The sequence below is a fragment of the Athene cunicularia genome (assembly GCF_003259725.1).
Source record: "Athene cunicularia isolate RWA chromosome 26 unlocalized genomic scaffold, athCun1 chr26_part1, whole genome shotgun sequence".
Classification (NCBI taxonomy): Eukaryota; Metazoa; Chordata; class Aves; order Strigiformes; family Strigidae; genus Athene; species Athene cunicularia.
Window position 1 is genome coordinate 1,627,471 of NW_020799136.1, and position 20,949 is coordinate 1,648,419.

The window sequence follows — 20,949 nt, forward strand, 5'->3', positions numbered from 1 at the left end:
CCTCCAGCGTGGGCACAAGGCGCTTGTGGGGTTGGTGTCAGGATTTGCTGGGGGAACGGCCCCACGGGAAGCCTGGGGAGAGGGGGGTGGCTGATGTGGGCAGCCCCAGCCACAACCCTCCCGTATCCCCCTGCCTCTCTCCTAGACGAGCTGCCCTACCTGCGCTGCCCCCTCCACACCATCCTCAAGCTCACGCCCGTTGCCTACGGTAAATATTATCTTTTTTTTCCTTTTTTTTCCTTCCTTTTTTTTTCTTCTTTTTTCCTTTTTTCATTTTTCGTTCTTTCTTCTTTCTTTTTTCTTCTTTCTTTTTTCTTTCTTTTTTCTTTTCTTTCTTCTTTTTCCTGTCTTTTTCCTTTTTTTCTGTTTTCTTTTTTTTTCTTTTTTTTTTCTTTTTTTTTTCTTTTTTTTTTCTTTCTTTTTTCTTTCTTTTTTCTTTCTTTTTTTCTTTCTTTTTTTCTTTCTTTTTCCTTTCTTTTTCCTTTCTTTTTTCTTTCTTTTTTCTTTCTGGTTTCTTTCTGGTTTCTTTCTGGTTTATTTCTTTTTTTTCTTTCTTTTTTTCTTTCTTTATTCTTTCTTTTTTTTCTTATTCTTTTTTTTCCTTTTTCTTTCTTTCTTTTTTTTCTTTTTTCTTTCTTTTTTTTTTCTTTTTTCTTTCTTTTTTCCCTTGTCCTGCGTTGTGTCTGTGTGCGGATCCGATGGATGAGTTTGTGTCCATGTGCGGCAGCAACCAGACATGCTGTAAAAGCTTCTGGTCATATTTTTCACGTGTGAAAAGGTCCTGGAGAGTGGGAGGGTTCTGCAGGAACAGTGGGAGGGAAGATGTGGGGATGGTCTCCCGTGGCATCTGTTTTAAACAAGCGCTAACTTTCACTCGTTGATGAAGAGGGCTGTTGCTGTTTGTGCCTCCAGAAAGTTTGGCTCTGGGGTGCGGTCGGATAAAAATGGCTTTTCTGTATAGACCTGGATTCCACGTAACTCAGGGCTGCATTCTTGCAGTGAAGTTCAAAGCCAGAAAGTTAAAGTCTAAAATTCTGTTAATAGGTTGAACTGTTTATTTATAAGCTCTTTTATTTTTTTAAAAATAAAAAAATAACAGTTATACCTGCTCACTTTCCATGCTGTTTTCAGTATTCAGAAAAAAAAAAAAAAAGGTTATTAAATATTATTACCCTTCCTCATATAAACTTCTTTTTCTTTTATGGTAAAGGTTGTAAAGTGGAGACGATTACCCTGAATGTGGAAGCAGTGAACACTCACCGTGACAAACCCTCTCTGAACTCAGTAAGTCTGGCGGCGCAGCCCTGGCTTTTTCTCTTTTCAAAAATCAGCACCTAAACTGAAACACTCTTAAATATCTGCTAGAAATGACCGACTGCTTTCAGTGACCAGCAAGCCTTGCTTCAGAAATAATCCTCAAAAGCAGAATTGCTTGTGCACTGGGTTAGTGTGCTTCCCAGGCCAGGGGGAGATGTTTTTGTCAGAGATATTGCAGGAAGCGGAATGGGCAAATTTAGGACATAGATTTTAAATTCCAGGTCTTGTTTTCAGCGAAGTATTTGGTGTTGATGCTCGTTTGCATTAATTGGGAGAATTTCAAAAAGACTTGCCAAAATGTTCAAAGTGAATTTTTCTCGTTGTCTTGATGAGGTTTTTTTGATTTGTAAAGAAAAACAAAACCCTGCAGACGGGGTGAGGCTGGGCTCGGGGAGGGGTGGGGGGCTCTCGGTGGCTTTTGCAGCCTTCGGGGGTATCAGGCTGGCGGCCAGAGGATGAGGTCTGGCAGGAGTTGGAGGTTTTTCCCTCGTAAAACACACAAGAGGTCTGCGGTGACAAATATTTGGTGCAAAATAAGACTGTGGCGTTCCTAAACTCCACGTGTACCAGAGCAGAAGGCGATGGGTCCAATTTATTCCCCGGCGCTGCGAATCTTCTTACAGCAGCAGTGGAAACGCTTCAGACTTTGCCTAGCTTTATTTATGATGTCCTGTCTCTCCCATTACTTAAATAACTGTTTAGCCATCCACCTTGCTCAGCAGAGCACATAATTATGTGCTAAATCTGTGGAAGCTGCTGCTATTTTAGGTGTTCCCTTTGCAAACACCGTTTTGCAGAGGGACTGATGCGTCGGGGAATGCCACTTAGCGATTGCCTGTAATTAGCTCCCCCAATTAAAGAGCACTAACCAACTCTCTGCTGTGCTAGCTCACGGGAAATCTTAAGTGCATTGCATTTTAAGTTCTTTCGGTAACATTTAGGCTTTTAGCTGCTTCTCATCATCGTGTTTTATAAGGAGCTATTGGCTTGATTGCCTGGGATATGGTTATTTTTTTTTTTTTTGTCCCTGTGCTGAGGGACCATAAACAAGGCATGGAGAGGCTAGGAACCTGCAGCTGTGGCTGGAGAGTTTGTGGAGCTGAATCCAGCTGCCTGCAAAATGCTAAACTGAGGATATTTAGCAAGGTTTTTGTGGCCGGACTCATGTGCTGGTGGTTTCCAGTCGGGCATTTATCGCTTTGCAACTGCAGCGCGATGCCCGTGTTGAAATCGTTGCTGCCCGCTCGGAGAAGTCAGAGGCTGTTTCTGTCGGTTGTTTTACTTGAGCAATGCGGCTGCTTTGGGGGTGAGGAAACACAAAGAAAGGAAAGGTTTCTGTTTGCTTTGCCAAATTGATTGCAGGAAGGGGAAAAAAAAAAAAAGAGAATAAAACCCCAAAAACCTGAGAGAAGCCACCTAAGCAAAAAAAAATCCCAAAGGGAAGTAAAACTGCTAAAAAAGCAGAGTTTTCAGTGGACGCTCAGCCAGCTTAGTCAACAAAACGTGTGCTCAGCTGGGGAAGGCTCAGTGGCCGTGCTGGTGCAAATGGCTGTGGGGTTCACTGAGCTGCAGCCCCGGCTGGCGGGAGCCTCGGGGTGCCTGCGGGTGGGGATGCCAGAGGTGTGTGCTGGCGCGGGATGTGGTTTTAAACTGTGGTTCCCCTTTTCATTCCTTGCGATACCCTCCGTCTGGGATCAGAACAACCTTCCCACCAGCCAAACCCCCGTCAGGATGAGAAGAAACAGCTTTACGCCGCGAGCCAGCGCGGACACGGTAAAGCGCCCGCGACATTACAGCCTTGGGAGCAAACCTCTCGACACGCTGGGGCCTTTCCCAGCCCTGGAAACTCGAGATGGGGCCGACCAGCCGCAGCTGCAAGTCGGTGTCCAGGTGGTACCTTCCCTGTGCTCCCCCTCCCCACCATCACCCGCGGCTGTCGGTTGTCCTCTCTGAAATACAGACCCTTCCCATGGCCTTAAAAATCATCCGTTCCTGCAGGAAAATCATTCTGGATTAGACTCCATTCAGAGAATAAAAAAAAAAAAGGCAAAAAAACCCCCCACAAACCCCAGAACTCACCCCATTACCCTTTTAAACTAGAACTGTGGTGCCAGAGGCTTTCAAAATCAGACTCCATGCAGGCAAGTTTCCATCAGCGCCGTAGGGTTTTGGCAGGGTGGTTAATTCTGGGTAATACCTTGCTTTCTGGCAAAAACCTGGTTGGAAAGAGTTAAATATACTCTCTTTGTCCTCATTTGATACTGCAGCCAAGTGTTGCTCTCGCCCCAGAACGACTTGGGAGGAAATCTTTGCTCCTGTGATTTTTGTCGGGGCCCGTTTCCCTGCAGGTCCTGGCGACGGCAGCCGCTTGAACAGAGTTTGGGCTCTTTGGGTGCCCCAAATAAAGCAGCTTGGGTTTTGGTGCTTGGCATTTCTTCTGGCTTAAAAGCACGTAGGTCCTCGTCAGTGTTGGCTGTGACACCCCCGTTTGTTTCTTTGCTCACTTAAAATTGTTTTTCTGCTAAATCAGGAGTTTATTTTCTGTGCCCGGGATTGCGCAGGCGGCGCGGGCTGCGGGCTGCTGCCTGTCAGAGGAGGTGGGGGGGGGCTTTGAGGTTGTCTTGGCTGGGCCCCCTCATGCAGAGACAGCCTGTGTTACCAAAGCTGTTTAAAAAGAAAATAATCTTGCGTACTTTAGAGGTTAATGTTTTCCAAACTATTCAGTGAGCCCAGCTTCTTGTTCTCCTCCTCTCTGTTAGCAGAGTAAGTGGCCAGGGAGTGAAAGAAGGGTCGATGCAGCACGGGTGAGCGCTGCTGGGGTTTTCATACTCGGTGAAGAGCCTGAGGCTTTCCCATCCCCCAAATCCCGGGGCTCCGGGGGGAGCTGACCCAGACCCGGCTTTGCCCTGGGTTGGGTTTGGTCTAGTTCTGGATGAGGAGGCTCAGCTGGAGAGGACACTGACTGCCCGGGGTCCTAATTTGTGGGTGTCTCTGTCTGGGCAGCCCCAGGCTGGGGATCCCCACGCTCACCGCTCCCTGTTTGCAGTTGTCATCGTCATGTGGAAGCACAGACAGCTCTGGGATGAAGGAGCTCAGCAAACCCTGGGTTCTGGGGCCGGGGGGGGGAATCACACTCTCCCAGGACCTCTTGCCTGAGTGGAGCCCTTGAGCAGTGGAGGAGGTGGGGGGGCACCGCAGCTCACGGTGTCCCTGCCTTGTGCCAGCTCCTGCTGGGATACTTGAGCCTGCCCTAAGCCCCCTGATGTGAAATCTTTGGGGTTGCTGCCTTTCTTTCCTCATTTGCTTCGCTGCTTGTACTTTCACCTCCTTTAAAATGCACTATGAGCTCTCCTGTGCTGTTTCTGTTTCCTTTGCAGCCTCAAGGGGGAAATGCTTGCCTGTGAGTACCACTGAAAGCAGCTTCTATGTACTCTGTCGGTTTAGTAAGTAGGACTTCTCTTGATTAATGTTGCATGGAAACTACTTTAGGGAAGGACAGACACCTGGAGTAGAAGGAAATCTTCTGCTGTACAATAACCTGTCATTAGGGGGAACCTCAGTGCAGGAGGAATGTATTGCCAGGCTGAGCCCGCTGATCCAGGGGCTCCAGCTGGACTTACTGGTGCATTGTGCTTGTGCTGGCTGCCTGAAAAAGTGCGTTTCACCCCGAGCTCCTGGACCAGGAGGTGGGACAGCTCTGGTGCTGCCGGGCTGAGCCACGTCCTGAGCAGTGCTGGCTCCTGTGTGTCTCCTCTCCGCCCGGGATGAGCTGTGGTGACGTTACTGCTTGCAGGGGTTTTGCAGGAGTTGCTGGATTGTAGCCTGGATGGGAGTGGTGCTGCTCAGCCCTAGTTCCCCATGACTCGGGGGAGCTGGGTGGGTTTAGCGTGTCCTTGGAGAGCAGCTGGGTGGATAAACCTTCCTGTGAGGGTGGCAGTTGTTACGGAGTCCTCACCATCATGTCCCCTTGGAGGCATCTTTGAGTGGAGGCAAAGAGAGCAGGACTGTCTTTCCCCATGCTCAGGGGAGAACGTGTCCTTGTCTGTCCCCCCTCTCCAGGGACCCAGCAGCCAGCGTCACCCGTGAGACCTTGGCTTCCCTCTCAACCTCCGAGTAAGGGGCTCAGACGAGACCCTGGCTGTCACCCCCCGCAGAAAGGCCAGAGATGCCGTCGCTTCGCCGTGCTCCCGCTGGCCCCGAGGCCTGGCCCCGCACCCCTGTTCCGCTGGTGGCTCTGGCAGACCCCGCCGCAACCCCTCGCTTGGCTTGTCGGGTGTTTCACCTCACGCAGTATATGCAACGCTGGTGGTTTTTTTTTGTCTTGTAAAAGCTTTTTGCAATTTAGGTGCTCTGTCTGGGGGCCGTGGCTGCTTCCACCCACCTTTGGGAGCGTGGTGGTCTCCCCCCGCAGGAGCAGCAGCCTGTGCTAGGGAGCACCCAAGGGTGGTGGTGCCTAAGGGTGGGCTCAGAGGTGGCACAGGTTGTGTCCTCGGAGGCTTTGGGTCGCCGCATGTGGGCTGCCGGGGTCATTGCTGACCTGTTCCTGCTCTCGGCAAAGCTCTGCTCCCTCCGTGCCTCTGCCCTGGGGCTTTGGGCAAATCCTCTCGCTCCTGGTGCTCTGGCGTCAAAGGGAGAGCTGGCTTTAGTGCCAAGGAAGGAAAGTGGTAGCTGGTTCTGACTCCAGATGTTGGGTGCTGAGAGAGGATTCAGGCTGGGGGGGGAGCTCGCTCCCATTTGGCTGCAGCAGGTTGGTCCCCGCGGCGCTGGGGCGCAGCTCTCCCCGCCGTAGGACGCGGCTCATCTCTTCCAGGGGAGGAAGGGGCAGCTCCTGCCCCTGCGCAGGGACCGTCCCTCCGGCCCTGAGGAACTCCTGCTTGAATGTATTCGGCAGCTTGGATGTGTTGTTTTCCTTTACTTGCACTTTGTCCTTCAAGTGAAGCTCTTCCAACAGTTCCCTCAGCGCGACTGCTCTGCCTTTCTCCATCTCCGGTATTTACACGTGTCACAGGACACAAAGGTATGGGATCGATCCTAGAGTTACCTGCCTCTGCCTCCCGATCTCTGGTTGGTGATAGCGTTTTTAGTTACTGACTGGCCTGCCAAAGCCGCGGAAGCGCACAAAGCATCAAGCTCAGGTACTGCTGTAGAGCATCTCCCACGTCGGGATGAACAACTTGGGAACGTTCCAACCAGTGGCAATGCAAAAAGGGCGCGTTCCCCCTGAAGCTGCTCTCTGAAACCCAGTTACCCTGTTGCCCAGTTGCCCTGGGTTTCAGAGGCCTTCACGCTGAAGATGGAAGGGAAAAGGTGAAAGAACCTGAGCTGGGGGAGCTTTTGATAAATGTGAGAAATCATTTTTTTTTCCTATGCTGAGTAATATTAATTTAGAATCGAATCAGAGGAGAAATTAACCAAAAATCAAAGCCTCGCCCCTTTGGATTTGCATTTGCTCTGAGCCAAAAGGAGCTGTGCGTTTAGAAAATGACTGTACATGTCAGCTTTGCGAAGTTACGTCTCCTAACGCTGCGCTCTAAGTGTTTCTTCCCCCTACATTTAAATAAGAGACTTGTAGGAGGGTTTGCAGATAAATGGAGGTAACTTGGTCCAACTTCCTTGATTCCAGGACAAACCTTCTTCCTTCTTAGTGCTGGTGTTTTGCTTGAGAAAAGTTGCATGTGAGCAGCTATTACAGGTTATCTCTGTCTGAGGACAGTTACTTTTTCAGTGTCGTCGTCAGGAAAGCTGTATAGATTTTTAATTTTTTTTTTTTTAGATGTAAATAGAAAAAATATGTAGGGTCTGGATTTCCCGACTGTTGGATTTTAAGTGTTGATGCCTACTGTTAATTGTCAGCAAACTGGCTCCGTTGCTGTGCCGTTTGGGTTTTTTATTGCAAAACAGTGCTTGGTTAGGTAAGAGGACAACTGGCCCGTATTGATTTACACATCGGTTTGCAGCCGGGCATGGCACCGCACGACTGGAGCCCTTCGAGCATTTTCTGTGCTCAGAGACAACGGCGTGAACAGCAGCTGTGGGAAATCCTGGCTGTCAGATTTTTAACTTGTGTGACGGCACGTTTGTAGCATCGTGATTCGCTTTGTACTGAGCTGCGTGTGTTCCTGCTGTCTGTTGGGCCCTCGGTGAGGCGGTGGAAGGAGTTTTATCAAAACTATATGTATTTATTGCGGTCGATATGCAAAATTATTACTGTAATGTTTCTTACGTTTGCCCTGGAAGTGTACTGTCCTATGGAGAAGATAAATAAAAGCGAGTAACCCGGAGTAACCAGCCTGCTTTGTTATTGCCTGCTGTCCTGTGAGATACTCCAGAAAAACTGAGCTTCCACGGTCTCAGGCTGAGACTGGGAAACCCTCGGTGCGGAGCGTTGTGAGGAGTGAAATGACGATGCAAAGTGTGAAGCAGCTCATTATTTGCTCGGCTAAAAGTGAATGAGTAAATCCTCAGATGGTTGCTGTCACGTAGAACAACTGTGCGGAGGTGGTTGGATCCACCTGGCTGCTGCAAAGTGTCTGTCTGTCCGTCCCCCAGCGCTGAGCTGAGCTCTGCTGTTCCCTGCTTTACCATCTCCTGACTTACCCGTGGCATGACCTGTACCATTTATCTCTTGTTTGTAGAGGATGGCTGGTTTAACGGTGTAGAGGTTTGTGCTTTCATCTCGGATTCGGCTGGGATTTCCGTGGCTGGGAAGAGCCCTGCGGATGGGACTCGAGCATCCCCGGAGCACAGTGAGCCACACGCCGCTTTGGCCAGTACTCTCCTCTGAAATGTGTTTTTGTTTTGTTTTTTTTTTTTTAGAGTCTGTCTGTGTCTTTTCTTTCTGAATGCTGAAATGTCTGTCAGTGAGATTGGAGAAAATTTATGGCGGAGGGGTTTGGGGTTTTTTTTTCAACCGGCTTTTAATACTTGTGCGCTAACGTATCGCGGGGCTTTCTGGGGTGGTCAAATAGTGCCCCACGTCTTTCCTCCTGGTTAGATAGCAGAATTAGTGTAGCGTATGTGAGGACAAAATGCTCACATCCATACTTGCCGAAGCAACTTTTCTTTGGGAGACAAGTTAACAAGCCAAATCCCCAATTTTATTTTATTTTTTTTTTTTAACTGTTACCCTTTCCAAGTTCAAACGTAGTTACTGTGTTTGTTTAACCATCAAAAGAACTCCAGGTACCATCTGGCTTTGCTTTCAGGACTGCTGATTTGAGACCTGAGCCTGTTCCCTTGCTTTGGGAAGGCTTTTTTGCACAAGGTGTATCACAAGGCACCCAGCAGATCCTGTGGGACGTCTCCTGTGAGGGACGGAAGGGAATAAAAGCTCCTCTCACTCTCTGGAAACAGCGTAGCTGTTGAATCTGAACTCAAATCCTGCTTTAGCGTTGCACCCTGATCTAAGCCTCACTCCCTCCCTCCCTCATTTTTTCCTGGGTTTTGTGGACACTTTTATCTGTTACAACAGAAAATCAGAGCGCTGCTTTGCTCAGCGTCTGGGAATAGCGGGGCCGCGTCTGCTGGCTTTGCAAGCAGCAGACGATTTTTACCAGTTGTCTTTTTAATGTGCCAGATTTTAGGCCCACAACAAGTTTTTAAACTTGCCCATGAATAAGCTGTGAAATGTTACTGATGTATAATGCTGCCTTCGATAGAGTTTAAGCTGCTTTAGTATTTAGTGCACAGACGGTGGAACTCCCCTGCGGCGCAGCTCGTGCGACGCCTGCGTGTTACTTAAATCCCCCTGAAACCCCAGATTTGCAGTTTTCTCTCCACGTTGACTTGTGTTGCCAAACTCCATTTTGCCCCACTCCCGCTGTTCTTGCAATAAGGACAAAATTCTCAGGTTGGGTGAAGAAAGGAGCGTTTGGGTACGAAGAGGAGGCTGTTCTGGGCTTGCTGTTTCCAGCGACTCCAGGATTGATATGAGCAACTTCTGGGACACAGGTTGCTTATTTTAAAGATGTAAATAAATGTTGGCCATACCCGTAGTAGGGATCTGTCCTTGAGAAACGTTGGCATCCTGGTCCTGGCTGCAGAGGAGCTCAGCACCCCCAAAGCCTGAGGTAATACCTGCGGATTTTTGAGCTCAAACCTGGTTGTTTTAAACACTCCAAGTACTTAAATTTGTTAAAGCTGGGATAGAGAGGGCCATGGCGAAGGGCCAGGCGTTAATCCTTAGGATTTCTGAGGAGCAGCAGTGTGTGTTGATCTAAAGCCATTGCGCCACAGAGGGATGAAATTCAGTGGGTGAGAAACTGAGTTTTATTAGTTTTGTTCTTTGGGCTGTTCCCACTGGGAACAGCCTTCTGCAAGAGCTGCGCTGCCTGTTCTTCGGTTTTAAGTGCTGAGAAATAAGCCAGAAAAAAAAAAAAGAAAAGTGTGGAAGAAAGACATTTATAGCCTGTTGTATGGTAATACTTGCTGTCACTCTCCAGTAATGCTCTAAACGCACAAACCCGCGATGCGTTGGGCTGGCTTCTCCTACTGAGAAACCTCCTGCTCTGACGGGGGTAAAAAAGGAGTAGAAAATGTACTGTAGGATGTTTACGCACAATATGCTGTAATACCTTGCTCAAGAGTTAATTATGTTTGTATCGCCGAGTAGTTAATGGTTGTAAGGAGACAAAAATACATGTTTTTCACCTGCCAGGATTCATGAATGTAGCTGCTAATACGTTGGCAGTCGTAACTTTTTTTTTTAATCACTGCTAAAAATCAGGGCTGCGGTTTTGGGTCACTGACTGTGGGTCCCTTATTCCTGTCGAGTGGGTCCTTTGGCCACGGGCCGTTGGGTCGTGGACTGGAGCCTCTCGGCTGTGTCTGCACACAGCAGCATTTGTGCCTCGGTGCTTTAGTTAAAGCCTAACTATAGCCTTTTTCTCCTGCATTTTAACTCTCAAAAGGTGTAAATACGTGTCTAGAGCAGAGCAGCAGCAGATCTGTGATCCTCCTCGCTGCTGTGCGGGTGGATCGTACCTGACACGCCGGGTCCCGGGGTCCTGCAGAGCTCCAAACGCTCGAGGGCGGCCGGACTGGGATGATGCCAGTGACCCCACGTGTCTCCCCAGCCCCAAACAGGCTGGTGGGTCCCTGTGCCAGGTATTTCCCTGAAACCACCTGATTTCTTTGGCACCGTGCATGCAAATACCCTAGAATAAACAACGATTACACAATGAACCTGAACTGAGGATTAGCAGCCGCTTGTGCCGGAGCTGGTGCCTTGGGCTGGGCAGGCAGAGGTGGTGAATTTGGAGGTGTGGAAGCAGCCTTGGTGCTTTCGGGAGCACTGCGCCGTGACCGAGGGGGGTTCTGTATTTCCCTGACCCTCTCCATTTCTGTCAGCAGAGGTGGTGGTGGCTGCGGTCCCCTCCAGTGAGCAGTGGCAGGGCCACCCATGGGACCTGCGGCGCTGTCCGCAAGCCGCGGCCCCGCGTTGTCATTCTAGAGAAAACTGATCGCTCAGGCAACACCCGTTTCACCTCTGCTGCCAGCGATGGGGGAAATTAAAAAGTGAGGAAAAAGGCTTAAATCCAGGCCGGGTAGCTTGAGTTTGTGTACACTGTGACGTTGGAGCTGCCACCTCTGCAAGGTGGCCCCTTCCCGGCAGCTCAGCGGTGGGTGACGGGGAAGCCCGGCTGCTGCGGGGCCGAGGAGCAGCTTTGGGAGGAGAAATCTCACTGCCAGAGCTTCCAGGAGCCTCCTGCCCAAACCCTCACCCCGTGCTCCTCCGCAGGGCGCTGGGCGAGTGCTGCCAGGGCTTGGCACCTCCTCTCCCGCTGCTCCTCTTGTCTCTGAGCGCTGGTTGCAAAGTGCGTCTCTATTTGGTGTTTTCCGACATAGATAATACACGTCTGCTTGTTTTGCTACAATTCTGCTTTCTAATGGGTTTTTTTAGGTTAAAAAAAAATGCAACGTATGTAAACTTGTGCTGTATGTTGTGTACGCTGTCCACTTGAGCATAAATATCCCGTGAGCATTCATTTACAATAAAGAGATTTTTTTAAAAAAAATAAAGAGGTCTAGTTTCCTCTGTTATTTCCCATTATTGTTTGCTGTAACCATCTATTGTGTGCTGGTTTTCTGAGATCGTGGGGAATTCGGGGAGGCTGTGGAAGGTGTTTGGAGGGAGAGGGTCTGTGGGAGAGGGCAGGTAGCCTCGGCTTGTGGGAATGGGGCTGGAAATGGTGAATCCTGCACCCCAGAGCTACTGCTGCCTTTCCCTTCCCTCATCAGTTTTAAGCATGTTTTTATTGGAGCTGTCGGAATTCACATTTTCCGGGTTTGTGAAGCTGTTAGGGTAGGAACACTCTTTTTAAAGCACGTGTCTTTTTCTAGAGAAAAATAAAAGTCAAGAGGAGCAACTGGTGTGACCGCTTTTCCAGCTGGAAACCAGCTGATCCCGAAGGGAGTCACCAGCCACAGCCTGAAGAGAATTGACCTTGGATATGGTCAAGGAAAAACCCTTTTTTTCCTGTTTATCCTGCTGCAAGCTATGGGTTGAGGAGGTCTTAGGGGTGTTTAGCAGCTGTTGGAGCAGGGGGATGGCTTTTGGTGTCGCTGTGCCCTGGCTGATGCTCGTGGCCACGAGCACCCCTAAATAACAGCAGGTGCTCAATCACCTCCTGGGTGCCCATGGGCAAGCTGCTGATTTTTTTTCAGCACACAAAACGAGCTTGTTCTGAGTCACCTGGAAAAAAAAAAAAAAATCTAGAAAGCCTATGTTTGTGTTTGCGATTAACTGGATTCTTGTAGATATTTAGTGGAGGTCAGTGCCTGCTCAGGAGTGATGAGGGGGCCTGTTGTGGGCAAGCCCCTGCTCGTGGGGCGAGGGCGGGCAGCCCTTTGCTGTGTTTTACAGAGCAAGAGCTGAGCCTGTTTCATTGTTTTGGCATGAACTCAGGTGAACTTTGGAAAGGCGATATATCCCACTTGATGTAAGGAGATGGTAAAATTTTTCTTAGCAAAACCCCTCGGTTGCCTGTGGGAAGCAGAACCCAGGGTAAAAAGGCCATTGCGAGGTTCGTGCTGGTGATTCAAGCCTGGATGAAGCCGTGCAGCCAAAGTGCAAAAGGAGCAAATGGTGACAACTTCTGCCAAAACTCTCATTACTGGAAAACGACCCACCAGCAGCAGCTGGATACGGGAACAGCTCTCAGGGAGACGCAGGGCAGCTGGGTTTTCCCATCATGGAGCTGGGTGTTCAGCTCTGCGTGGGACCTCACGTACTCCTGAGCTCCAGCTGCTGTTGCTTTAATAGGAGTAGGTGGAGCTGCTTGAAGGAACCATATTTTGAACGCTGGCCATAGGCTGTTGAGGTCAGAAGGGACCAGCTCATGGCTGTCGTGCCCCAGGGTGGGTGACACAGTCCTCTTGAGGAGGCCGTTGTGTGCCCCAGGTCCCTGGGCATCGCCTGGGGTCCGGCACCGGTGGAACAGGCACCATCCTGCTCAGCAAAGATCGTTTCAACAAAGAGTTGGCAGCTCCCTGCAGAAAACAAACAATTTCAACATCTTTCTTGGGTTGCGTTCAGTTTTTTAGTGTTTCACTTTCGTGGGTTCAATAAACTACTTCCTTCTCGCTCAGGGGAGGGGTTAATGATTTATGGGTTAATTGACACAACTCTGGTCTCTGCAGAATTCAAACTTTTTCTGCACGGAGCCATATCTGAGCATGTGGGCGTATTGTAACTCCTCCTTTAGTGCTGGGGGGACTGGGCAAGGACAGTCATCACTTCGTCTTGCAAGAGCCGAACACGCCGGGTCTCTCCATCTCCTGCTGCCAGACCTCCAGGTAAGGCAACTTCGAGCCATGCAGCTTCGGGTGATGTTGCTGTCGGGAGCCGAGTTGGAGCTTTCTTACAACTTGAGCAGGAAAAAAAAAATAAAAAAAAAATTAAATCAAATTAAACCAAGAGCTGAAACAAGGATTGAAGGAAAACAGCCATGAGGAGTGTTAAGTTTAGGGCAGAAAGCATCAAGACTCTGGTTACCGGGAGGACGGTCGGCACTTGGAACGTACGTAACGTTGGGAGGGTTTAGGCTCGCAAATGATGATCCTGGATAACTTAAGTCGGAGAGGACTCTTGCTATCTGTACAGGTGCCAGGTTAGTCAAAATCGCACTTCAATTCCATGTGGTAAAGGAATTTGGTCTCCTGAATGACTTGTGGGCTTTATAGCTTTACTCTAATGGTATTTGCACAGAATTTATGTCTATTTTTGGTTAGATACTTCTCTTTTTCTCTGCATGTAATTTATCGTTAGGGGGCCGTACTGCCTCCAGCAGGATTTCTTCAGGCTATGAATTTGCTTCCAAGAAGCTTATTACTAAACCTGTAAGATAAGTTTCATGGGATGTTTTCCAGAAGGAAAAGATAAACTCATGGCCCTGCTGGGAAGGTATTGATTTGGCTGGGAAGAACACGATGTTGGCACTGTAGTGGTTTTAAGTCAAAGCTGACGAGCTACACCGTATTTTGTTTGGACTTGAGTGGAACTGTTAGGGTTGGGTTTTTTTTCAATTTTATTTTAAAACTGTAATCAAAAGCAATGAGACCAGTGGAATAAAGCCTATGGGAATTGCTTAACATCTCCAGTCAGTTGCCCTGTTAACGTTGTATTTTCATGTCTCGGGGTCTGGTCTGCTGGAGCTTTCTCCAAATCCAGCTCTGCCCCAGCAGCCCAGATCCTCCGTGCTGGGTCTTGGTCCCATCAGCTGGAGAGGAGCCCGGGGAGAAGCTGCTCCTCTCTCCCACGAGGTATTGCAACAGCTCCTGCAGCATCTGGTCCCCAGCCACGACTGCTTAGGGATGGAGAAAGGAGACTCGTCCGTATGGGCTGTGGGCATCTGGAGTGTAAATACCCCACTGCTATTTTTACAGATATTTGGCCTGGAAAAAAAGGATGTGGTAACTTCTGTGGGATCTCCAGAGAGGAATAAAGGAAGATGCCAGCTGTGGAGCCGGGGAGGCAGAGGGATCACACCGCTGTCCTTGGGTTACTCCTCATCGCTGCTCTTGTTGTGGCTGTCCAGAGTGAGTGGAGGAGTCCGTTGGGATCAGCTCAGATCCCTCAAAGGAAAACCTTCTCCTGGAGTCCACAAGACTTGGATCCTTCTCTTTTCCTTGTTGCCTTTGCATTTAGAGAACGCTGTAAATCTTTGTGGTCAGAATCCGTCTTCCTTTGCCTTTGTTTTCCCCCTTTCTGTGCAAAACAGACTTAAAATTATTTCCAGCCGGAAAAGGTGCAATGCTTTATATAATTGGGGAGAGGGAATGGTTAATCTGGACTTTGTGACCAGCATTTGTAACTGCTGGATGAGGTGTGAGGAGCAACAGGACCTCACGGGATGATGCTTCTCCCCTGTCCCTGCCAGCCTCAGGCACCCCCAGTCACAGACCACCCACCTCCTCTTTATTTCTAGCTTTAAGGAGTTTTAAGGCCACGGAAATGTCCTTGCCTGGACCTTCGGAGTACATCAGGCCTCAACTCCCGCTGCTTTTTCTCCCAGCATCTTTCTGATGGAGTTTCTGTCTGCAGGTGCCTGTGATGCTCCGCCACGTCTCCAGTCTGCAGAACTTAAAGAGCAATACCAAAGCACCACCGTATTTCCCTATAATTCCGTGGTGGAATACGTCTGTCGCCCAGGTTACGTGAGAAGTAGTAGTACCCGAAACACCCTTGTTTGTGGAAGGAACAGTAAGTGGCATGGATCAAAGGAAATGTGTACACGTGAGTATATTTTATGTTGGGTTTACGTTCTGGGTTTTATTCGCTGACGCTATCAGCTCATTTTGTGGGAGCAGTATCCAAAGTGACCTCATGGGGTGGTGGAAGATGAGTGACCTGACATGAAGCACCAGTTGTATTCTAGGTGCTGGCAAAAGCTGAAATCTGCTTTGACTGTTGACTCAAACTCTGGCACTTCGTAACTCGTGGTTCAAAACCAGACTTGCAGTAGGGGAACCCTTGAGCTGGGAAGAAAAATGCTGCCGTGCTTGCCAGGGTTACTGCAAAACCCCACGGACACTGTGCAGAGGTGGCTGCAGGTCACGATGCACGTCCTAACAGCATCACGAATCGTGGAATAATTTAAGATTGGGAAGGGAAATCTGGAGGTCTCTGGTCCATCCCCTTGCTCAGTACTGGAGGAGTCTTCTGCTTTTTTTTGATTCTTCAAGAAACTGAAATAAGAACTAACTCCAGTCCTGTTGTCCCCCAGCAAAGCCGTGCAGTTACCCTGGAGAGCCGGACAACGGCAGGCTCATCCAGACAGGAACGCTGGTTTTTGGTTCATCAGTGAACTTCACCTGCAACCTCGGGTAAGCCGGGAGGACTCAGCGCGTGAGCTCGCTTCTCCCCCAGAAATTTTTCTGAACCTCTTCCCTAGATTAAAGCCTGTGCTGTCAGAAGCCTTCCCGGTGTCGGTAATTGCAGACTGTGGTTGGAGTATCATTTAAACTTTCCTTTGCAAGCTTTAAGACTGAGTTTTCTTAATCTTGTACTTCGAGGAAGTTCTTTCTGGACTCACGTTCACTCTTCCGGCTCTCCCTAAACCATTTCAATGTTTCAGTCTCTTTTGGAAGAACAGACACCGAGACTGAACTCGGGGCTGTAGCGATAGCTACAGCTGGCTGTTCAAGTAGACGTTTTTCCTTAGAAACCATGTTGTTTTTTTTTTTCATTTAAAAAAACTTTGCATCAAAAGCCAGTGTGTCATTGAAAATATGACATGGATGGCAAATTTCTGATCAGCTGTAATTGTAAGGAAGCCCAAACCATCCTGATGGTGATGTTACAGGTAATACATCAAAAGCGAGTTTGTCGAGTAATTCCTTCTCCCGTGTTTCACACAGGTACAAACTGGTCGGACCTTCTGAAATTCATTGTGTGCTTGTAAATGGGATTGTTACATGGAACAGAGATATTCCCATCTGTGAGCGTAAGTAGAGTTCCTTGATTGATCTGCCGTCGAAACGTTACTGGGGATGGATGAGGAAGCAGTTGTGTTGCCCTGCTGCGGATTTCAGCAGTTTGATGCATGGTGGAGTCTGGAAGGATCTTTTTCTTTGTGTTTTCTTTCCTGCGTCATCCTGCAGAAAGAATTATTTACTGTCTGGGAGTAAGGGGGCTGCATGTGTGACCGTTATATCCCCAAACCACTCAGCTGCCTGGGGGGGCAGAGACCTGCCCTTAATTTCGGACCCTTCTGACACCTCATGTTTAATTTTTTTCTTACCAGACCTTTGGCTCAAACCGAATTAAGTTCTTTCTTGCTCTTTCCCCCCTCTCTCCCCAGCAATACCATGTCTACCCCCTCCAGAAATAGCTAACGGGCAGCACAGCGGAGCTGGCAAAGCGCTCTTTGAGTACGGAGCATCCGTCACTTACTGGTGCAACAAGGTCCAAAGGGGAGGGAGACCTTTCTCACTCTTGGGAGACGACTCTATTTTCTGTACAACCACAGATAATGTAAATGGTGTCTGGAACAAGCCGGCCCCGGAGTGCAAAGGTGAGCTGCTTCCCCTCAAGGGCAAGCTCGTTTTCTTCCCTGGAGCTGCTTCTCTCCCTTATTTTGCTGGAATCACCTCTTGCAGATGAGAGTTTGGTAGCAGCAAGAGGAATTAGGATCTCCCATTGCTTTAAAAAAAAATTAAAAATTTGGAAACCTGCTGCCTTTCAGATGTTCTTTTTATGCTTTGCATGAATAAGAAGCATGAAATTAAAAAATGCTGTAATATGAAGCGAAGAGTTAAAAAAAAAATCTCCTGCCTGCCTGCCGCCTTGTCCGTTTTCAGTTTTTTTAGTGAACGAGAATGTTTTTGATCCCCTCATCTCCCCTCCTGAGCGTAACTGCTGCTTTCCCCGACGCAGTGGTTAACTGTGAGCGTCCGCACGTGGAGAACGGGAAGCTGCTGAGCGGGTACCGGGCTGACTACACCTACGGAGACACCGTCATGTTCGACTGTAACTTCCGCTACACCCTGACGGGCAGCGGAACATCAACCTGCCAAGAAAACGACCGCTGGGACCCTCCGCTGCCGCTCTGCCAGCTCAGTAAGTGTGGGGGGCCGGGCGCTGCTCCGCCTGGCCCAGCAGCTTTGCTTCAGCGAATTTCCCACCTGAAACATTAGGTCGTGAAGGTGATTAGCTCCAAGATTTTCACTTTTTTTGATTTTTTTTTTTTTTTTTTTCCGGCTAATCTCTCTGTAGCGCTAAGGTGACTTTAGGAATTTGACTTAGAGACTTGTCCTGTTCAAGCGGGTGGGCATTTCTCAGGAGAATTCAAAGGGACTTCAATTAACCATTCTATAGTTAATATTTTTAAAGTTTGTTGGTAGAGCCTCAGGTAGGACTAACTTCATCAGAAATTACATCTCGTTATAACAGCGAAAATTGCCATGCGGTCTGAAATTATTTTATGCTTTCATTTGTCGCCTTTGCTTTCGCTCTTCAGCGTTACTGAACTCAGGCGACTAAGTCGCCTCAGAAGGAACACTGAGCCCATGATTTTTACCCAAATTCTCTCTCTCCTGTTACATACCGTGATGGGCCTCGCGGATTTATCTCTGCCGATGGCCCCAAGTTGTTATTTCGTTCCTAGGTAGCTGTGATGACCCTCCGGATGTGTTTAATGCTGTTAAAGCAAAACTGGCTGGCAACCTCTTTCCTGTGGATACCGTGGTGACCTACGAGTGCAGGGAGGGCTACCAGTTCAGTCCGGGAGAAACCACGCGGCACATCAAGTGTCTGCCCGAATTTACATGGACTGAAGCTCCACATTCCTGCGAAAGTAAGTGTCTGTTCCTTCGGCTTCCTTACCCTTGTGATCTGGCAAAATTATCAGTGAACGAAGAAACTGTACATGGTTGTGCAGACTGCAGGGTTGGGGGGGGAAGAGAGAGGGGATGCTCTGGGTGCCCAGCTTGGCGTGTCTCTGGTTTTGGCCGCAACTCTTGAACTCCTTTTGATTTATTCCCCAGCCACAGAGTTTTCTCTGCTTTATTTACCAGCTGTGCCTTCTAGTCCCTTAAACCTGGGGAAAAAGGTGTCGAGGGCCCCTTGCTCCATCCAAGGGGAGGTTGCAGTTGCAGAGTCCCTTGCGAACACCCCAGGAGTGCCGGGGGATGGCGTTGGGGCAGATTTAGTGCTGTGACGTGTCTTACAAAGCATCCCTCCTTCCATTTACAATGAACCTGCTCTCATCCAGGTGCCTTTGCCCTGGTTTCACACTTGCTAATGTTTGCCATTTCTCAGGAGTCCGTTGCCAAAGTCCAGACCTCAAGAACGGAAAGCCTGTACATATATGGGAAGTTAAAGACAATTATGTGTACGGGGACAGGCTGGAAATTATGTGTGACGATGGCTATGCTTTCAAAGGCCGCAGCAATAACGTCATGCTTCAGTGTAACAGCGATGGGAGATGGGATCCGGCAGTGCCGGAGTGCGTTCCGGGTAGGTGAGAGCCGGTGAAGCACTGTAAGTTGTCTTGGCAACTACTTATTTTTTTGACTGCAAAGGTTTGGGTCACGCTGTACAGCAGTGTAGTTGTCTGCTGACGTGCGCTGAAAAAAATCTACACGTGACCTTAGAGGATGGTGGGAGCAGGGTACGCTGCCAGGTGTCCCCAGGTCTAGTCCTCCTGTGTTAACGTGGAAGAAATAGGCAGCGAAAGATCCAGGTGGATCATTAGGTGGCCCGGAGATTGCTGTGGAAGAGGGTGCGGGGTTTTGGCTGAGGTGGGATGGCAAGGGGGGTGTTGGTAGTTTTTAGAGGCTTAGGGGGGTTCCGAAGAAGCGTGGGAAACATTTACCCAGCTGGAAGGGTTTGTGCTTTGGACAACAGGGGAGGTGGTTTGCTGACACGAGGCTTGGGGGCAGAGGATGTTCTCGGTGCGTTTTCCCCTCTCAGAAGAAAATGCAACAGTTAACAAGAACCGGCGCTGCTGAAACTACTAACCTAGCAGTGGGGTACCGCAGCAATATCAGCAAGCTGCTGGAAGCTCAGGAAAACCTTGCCAGGAGGAAAGAGTCTGCTCCACCTCCCAGGGCAGCCGGCGGTAGTGCAGGGACGATTCCTCGTCCTGGCCCTAAGGCTGCCTGGGAGGTGCTCAGCGACCGCAGGAGCACAGCTCAGAGGGAACGCAGGGGCTGCGGGCCCTGGGACGGCACCGGTGCGTGGTGCTGAGCGCCCTGAGGGGAGGCTCGCTCGGGCACGGCCCCAGCTCTGCAGCACGTGCCTTTCCCAGCAGCCATGGAAAAACCTGATTGTAGGAGCAGAAACTCCTTTAGAGTTACAAAGAAAGCATCGAGACCTGCAACTGGATGATAGTCACCTTTTTTTTTTCCCAATATCCAGATGTTCTTGATAACTGCCTTCTCCACAGAAAGAATATTCACTGGAGTTCTTCTGGAAAATACATGACAACCTTTATTTTCTGTTGTTTCTAGAACCTCGTTGCCCAAAGCCAGATACGGCTCATGGAAGAGAGGTTTATAACAGCAAAAATGACTACACAGTGGGGACCCGACTGAGGCTGGCCTGTGATTTGGGTTACGTCCTCAGGGGCCAGGACGTGACCGAGTGTCAGGCTGATAAGACCTGGTTTCCCCCGTTACCCTTTTGTGACAAAGGTGCGTGTAAGACGAAATCCCGCGCATCGGGGATCAGAAACAGCGGCCAGAAGGTGACCGACCTTCCGCATCTGCTGCTGGGCAGCGGGGCGATGATCCGGCTCGTGGGCTGAGAGCGTTGGGGGGTGTTGGAGGTGTGACCCTGGTGGGAGCCTTGAGCTGGTGTAAGAGGCGCGAACTTGCCGCACTACAGACACGTCAAGTTAACTCTTGTCCTGATTCCCCAGAAGCAAGTTTGATCCTCACCTGAACAGGATAATTGTGCGGTTTTTTTCTTATCAACTCCCTTTATTCCACAGCCTGCGGCCCCCCTCCCCAAGTCCCCAACGGGCAGCACTCCGGCGCGGGGCGGGAGCAGTTCTCCTACGGCGCGGAGGTGACGTACAGCTGTGCGGAGGGTCTGTCCCTCATCGGGGACGCCTCCATCTACTGCACCTCCGACGACGGGGTGAACCTGGAGTGGAGCGGGCCGGCCCCCGAGTGCAGGGGTGAGTCCTTTCTCCTCTACGGGATCAGGCTGGAGCCAGGACCTGGGTGCGATGCTGGGGCTAAGCTCCAGCAGTCCAGGAGCTCCAAACCCAGAGTGGATTAAGGACCGTGTGGCTCCTCTGGCCCCTGTGCAGATGTCTCAGCGTCTCGAGGTGTCCATAACGCCAGGGACTGGCAGGGTGTCCCTGGGGGCTGCTGCAGGCAGCTGAGGGGTCAGTTCTTGTGTTTGAATATAAAGCTGATGCAGAGAGCAGCGGGAGGGGCCCGGGATGGTTCCCCCCCATCCCTGGGGCAGAGCAGCACCCAGAGGCACCGCTCCCACCTCCGCCCTCTCTCCGCAGTGGTCCGGTGCCCCAAGCCCGCGGTCGAGAGGGGGAGGATGACTCCGCAGAGGTTCACGTTTCCCTACGGGGCGGCCGTGAAGTTCTCCTGTGACGAAGGCTTCGTGCTGCAGGGCGATGCCGAGAGCCGGTGCCTGGCCGACGGCACCTGGCACCCGCCCCTGCC

General features: G+C 49.9%; 2 protein-coding genes across 12 annotated transcripts in view; both read left to right on the forward strand.

Moving 5' to 3' along the window:
- The window catches only part of PFKFB2 (6-phosphofructo-2-kinase/fructose-2,6-biphosphatase 2), a 16,625-nt gene extending 5,395 nt beyond the window's left edge, over positions 1 to 11,230 (forward strand). Inside the window, exons 12-17 of one of the 11 annotated variants that reach the window (XR_003399980.1) lie at positions 146 to 208; positions 1,211 to 1,284; positions 3,016 to 3,207; positions 4,695 to 4,717; positions 5,377 to 6,334; positions 7,953 to 11,230. Coding sequence is in view for 10 of the 11 variants with exons in the window: in XM_026864192.1 (XP_026719993.1) it covers positions 146 to 208; positions 1,211 to 1,284; positions 3,016 to 3,207; positions 4,695 to 4,717; positions 6,269 to 6,389 (473 nt within the window). In the remaining variant the exon portion in view is untranslated. Of the gene's footprint in view, positions 1 to 145; positions 209 to 1,210; positions 1,285 to 3,015; positions 3,208 to 4,694; positions 4,761 to 5,376 lie in introns of all 11 variants that reach the window. The other 10 variants (XM_026864192.1, XM_026864196.1, XM_026864198.1 and 7 more) reach the window with 10 other exon arrangements.
- Positions 11,231 to 12,897: 1,667 nt separating this feature from the next.
- CR1 (complement C3b/C4b receptor 1 (Knops blood group)) overlaps positions 12,898 to 20,949 on the forward strand; it is an 83,753-nt gene continuing 75,701 nt past the window's right edge. The window contains exons 1-7 of the mRNA XM_026864107.1: positions 12,898 to 13,113; positions 14,203 to 14,359; positions 14,861 to 15,052; positions 15,543 to 15,642; positions 16,177 to 16,262; positions 16,620 to 16,832; positions 17,195 to 17,274. Of these exons, the coding sequence (XP_026719908.1) occupies positions 12,994 to 13,113; positions 14,203 to 14,359; positions 14,861 to 15,052; positions 15,543 to 15,642; positions 16,177 to 16,262; positions 16,620 to 16,832; positions 17,195 to 17,274 (948 nt within the window). The 5' untranslated portion in view covers positions 12,898 to 12,993. The remainder of the gene's footprint in view (positions 13,114 to 14,202; positions 14,360 to 14,860; positions 15,053 to 15,542; positions 15,643 to 16,176; positions 16,263 to 16,619; positions 16,833 to 17,194; positions 17,275 to 20,949) is intronic.